The sequence below is a fragment of the Arachis hypogaea genome, chromosome 19, assembly GCF_003086295.3.
Source record: "Arachis hypogaea cultivar Tifrunner chromosome 19, arahy.Tifrunner.gnm2.J5K5, whole genome shotgun sequence".
Lineage (NCBI taxonomy): Eukaryota > Viridiplantae > Streptophyta > Magnoliopsida > Fabales > Fabaceae > Arachis > Arachis hypogaea.
In genome coordinates, this window is record NC_092054.1 from 76679907 (window position 1) to 76684398 (window position 4492).

A 4492-nucleotide genomic window follows, 5' to 3' on the forward strand; every position below is an offset into this window, starting at 1 on the left:
TCATGGACGCCTACTCTGGGTACAATCAGATACCGATGCACCGACCCGACGAGGACAAAACGGCGTTCATAACGCTAGGAGGGATCTATTGTTACAAGGTGATGCCGTTTGGTCTGAAAAATGCTGGCGCCACATACCAGAGACTGATGAACAAGATATTCAATGAGCTCATAGGCAAGACAGTAGTAGTCTACGTGGACGACATCCTCGCGAAAACCGCACGGCCCGACGATCTCCTGAGAGACTTGGGGAGCGTGTTCGCCTCCCTCCGACAACACGGTATGAGGCTCAACCCGCTCAAATGAACCTTCGCCATGGAGGCCGGGAAGTTCCTAGGATTCATGATCACCCAAAGAGGAGTAGAAGCCAATCCTGAAAAATGCCAAGCGATCCTCCAGATGAGGAGCCCGGGTTGTATCAAAGACGTCCAGCGGTTGGCGGGAAGGCTGACGGCGTTATCCCGCTTCCTAGGCGCATCGGTAGCAAAAGCCCTACCCTTCTTCAATCTGATGAAAAAGGGGATACCATTCGAATGGACCCCAGCGTGTGAGGAAGCGTTCAACCACTTCAAGGAGATCCTAGCAACGACTCCGGTGCTCGGAAAGCCCAAGGCCGGAGAGCCACTCTACCTCTACCTAGCAGTAACAGAGGAAGCACTTGCAGCAGTGCTCGTAAGAGAAGAAGGGAAAGCTCAGCAACCAATTTACTTCGTAAGCAAGGCTCTACAAGGAGTAGAGCTGAGGTACAACAAACTGGAAAAACTGATGCTGACACTCCTAACCTCCTCTCGAAGGTTGAGGCAATACTTTCAGGGTCACCGTATAGTCGTGAGGACGGTCCAAGCAATTCGCCAAGTACTCCAAAAACCTGATTTGGCCGGCAGGATGATGACCTAGGCCATCGAGCTCTCCCAATATGACTTGCAGTATGAGCCCCGGCATGCAATTAAGGCACAGGCAATGGCAGATTTCTTGGAAGAGGTGATCGGTGATCCCCCTGAGGAAACGGGCACACGGTGGAAGCTCCACGTAGACGGGGCCTCTAACCAGACGTCCGGGGGAGCCGTGGTCATCTTAGAAAGCCCGGCGGGAGTCATATACGAGCAATCGACCAAGTTCGAGTTCCCTGTGTCGAACAATCAAACGGAATATGAAGCCCTCTTAGGAGGACTAACGTTAGCTCGGGAGGTCGGGGCAACAAGACTGGAGGTATGCAGCGACTCACAAGTCGTCACCTCACAAGTAAATGGAAGCTATCAAGCAAGGCACCCCCTTCTACAAAAATATTTGGAAAAGGTGAGAGAATTGACAAGAGAGTTTCAAGAGGTCACGGTCCAACACGTTCCAAGAGAAAGGAACATACGGGCAGACCTCCTGTCCAAACTAGCAAGCACAAAGCCAGGAGCGGGTAACCGATCTCTCATCCAGGGCATGGTGAAGGAACCGACCGTCGCCCTCCATTTGGCGGAGTCAAGCCCCTCCTGGTTGGACCCGATCACGAACTTCCTGGAACTTGGCAAGTTACCTGACGATGAGAAGGCGTCCAGAACGTTGAGAAGGGAGGCAGCCAGATACGCAATTATACAAGGGCAACTATTCAGAAAGGGGCTCAGCCAACCCCTGCTGAAGTGCTTACACCCCGACCAGACGGACTATGTACTTAGAGAAGTCCACGAGGGATGTTGCGGCCACCACATCGGGGGCAAGGCCCTAGCAAGGAAGCTCATCCGAGCTGGATATTACTAGCCATCAATGATGAAAGACTCTAGGAAATTTGTCAGAAAGTGCGTAAAGTGTCAACAAAACGCCAACTTCCACAAGGCGCCGGCTTCCGAGCTAAGCCTGCTATGTCTACACGACCTTTCGCTCAAGGGGAGTTGACCTTTTAGGACCTTTCCCGGTTGGCCCAGGGCAAGTCAAGTATCTCATAGTGGCCATCGACTACTACACCAAATGGATAGAGGCTGAGCCACTGGCCAGCATATCTTCCTCCAATTGCAGGAAATTCATGTGGAGACAGGTGATAACCTGTTTCGGTATCCCGGAGGTGGTCATCTCGGATAATGGGACGCAATTCACTGACAAGAAATTCACGGAGTTCCTCACCGGCCTAGGGATAAAATAGAAATTTTCTTCAGTGGAACATCCCCAAACAAACGGACAAGTGGAGTCCGCAAACAAAGTCATCCTACTTGGCCTCAAGAAGCGCTTAGACAATAAGAAAGGCTCATGGGCCGACGAGCTAGCTTCGGTCCTCTGGTCCTACCGAACAACCGAACAAAGCTCTACGGGGGAAACTCCTTTTCGCCTAACGTACGGTGTCGACGCGGTGATACCTGTCGAGATCGGCGAACCGAGTCCACGGCTACTACTCGCAGGTGTGGACGAAGCAGTAGAAAAGGACCTGGTGGAGGAGACTAGGGAAATGGCCCACTTGTCAGAAACAGCGTTGAAACAAAGGATAGCCCTGCGCTACAACGCTAAAGTCCTCGGAAGGGAATTTGAGGAAAGAGACCTCGTACTACGACGAAACGACATCGATTTACCGACCCCAGGAGAAGGAAAAATGGCGGCAAATTGGGAAGGTCCCTACAGAATCAAAGAGGTGCTCGGCAAAGGCGCCTACAGGCTGGAAAGACTCGACGGCAAGGAGATCCCGAGAACATGGAATGCTGGTAACCTAAGGAGATTTTATTCATAGCTTGGGTATACCGACCAAACGACTCGATGAGCTGGGTAGAGTTTTGCTTTGATCAAATGTTAATTCCCAATTATTCACTTTTATCAAATGCCTTTTGTGTTCATAAACTTGTCTAGCTAACGACTAATTCTTACTTGTCCAAATTCTTCCATTTATTTTCTTTCAACGCGTACCTCACAAGGACGCATTCGTAAACGGTAACCCGGGACTGATCACCCCGGGAAGCCAACGGAACCACAACCATATCGAACGGCTCCATAAATAAAACCACAACGGCTCCAATCGAGTTGCCAGCGCAAATGGCAAAACGGGCACAAGCAATAAGCCCGCCTCGAAAAAACGATAATGAAAATAAAACGACAAGCAATATAAACGGCAATAACGGCAAGTCGACCAAGCGGCCAGCTAAGCATACAAGTCAAAAAGTCACAACAAAAAGTTCAACAATTCCACACCGAACCAAAGTTAAAAGAGATCATTTCCTAGGCATGTCAACAATCTTGCCATCTTGGATCATCTTGAAGACCCCAATAGCCGACGTGTCGAAGTCGGGAGCCACGATCTTCACCTGGGCCTTCAGGGCATCATCAGTCATGGAAATCGCGTTCTTCCCTTGCTCTTTGGTTGCTTTCAGCTTCTTCCTAAGCTCCTCAACCTCGGCTTTAGCGGCTTTAACCGACGAAACGGCTTGGTCACGCTCCTGCTCCAAGACTGCCACCCGACCCTGAGCGGCATTCAGCTGGCTCTCCAGGGTCATCTCCCGCTCGGCTAAACGGGCCACCGTCTCGTCAGAAGCCTTCAATTTCTCCTCGGCAGATGCCGTTCTTTCCTCAGAAGCCTTGAGCTTCTCCCCCCTCTCGGACAACTGGCTCTGGAGCAGCTCGACTTGCACCTTGAAATCATTGTTGGCCTTGCCAGAGGATTCGAGCTTCCTCCGGAAAGCCTGCATTCCTGACAACTCGAACTCAGCCTTTCGAGCTATCACGTCCCCCTGGAGCAAAGTACGGTACATCCATCTCGCCTGTCCAGCCAGGTCGGTTCCATGAAAATGCTCATCCGTCCTAGGGATCAGCTGCGAGTTAATAAACTTTGTAGCATCAACATTTCTTTCCATAATGGTGAGAGTCCCTTCCGGGCTCGCAGACGCCCTCCGCCTCTTGGGGGTGTGGATGAGTTCCACATTATCATCTTCCTGATGGGTAGAGGATGAATGCCCGCCAATGACCACCTCGGGAAGGGGGGAAGCCTGTGCCCCTTCTGGGTTCTTATCCGACATACCGGTATCCTGGGGAGAGGGCACAGCCTGATCTTCCTTCTCCCCGGAAGGGCCCCCCGATTTCTCGGCATCTTTCTCTTCGGCCTTCTCTTCATCACTGTCCTCGAAGAAGGTCTTCATGAAATTTTCAAGCCCCGTTACTGAGGCAGACATCTCCACTGCAGCAAACAGACAAACGTATTAGTCGTCAGATCAAGAAAAACAAGCAATGATAAACAGTACAAGCACAAAATAAAACGACTCACGGATATAGCTCCTGGCGGCCTCCCGTTCACCCATGAGAAGATGGGGGTTCATGGGGTTCTTCCCAAAGAGAGCAAACAACACATAAGCTATTTTCTTATCTACAGGGGACATCCCTTTGTATGTCACCTTAATAAAAGAATTAGACCCCGCCCCAAAACTCCAATAAGTTGGGATGAGGCGCTCCCCCTCTAACGATAACCAAAAGGGATGGCGACCTTTAGCAGGGCGAACTTTAAAGAATTTGTCCTTGAACCCATGGTAAGAGTCCTC

At 50.9% G+C, this 4492-nt stretch overlaps 1 protein-coding gene across 1 annotated transcript; it reads left to right on the top strand.

The window, feature by feature from the left end:
- The first annotated feature begins 959 nt into the window (after positions 1 to 959).
- On the top strand, positions 960 to 2700 carry LOC140182287 (uncharacterized). Its single transcript, XM_072228443.1, has 3 exons — positions 960 to 1655; positions 2001 to 2019; positions 2138 to 2700. The coding sequence occupies exons 1-3, from the start codon at positions 960 to 962 to the stop codon at positions 2698 to 2700; spliced, it is 1278 nt and encodes a 425-aa protein (XP_072084544.1).
- Positions 2701 to 4492: the final 1792 nt, after the last annotated feature.

Bases quoted from the DNA above. Each gene is read 5' to 3' on its own strand.
- LOC140182287 (XM_072228443.1), top strand. From the start codon at position 960: ATGGCAGATTTCTTGGAAGAGGTGATCGGTGATCCCCCTGAGGAAACG.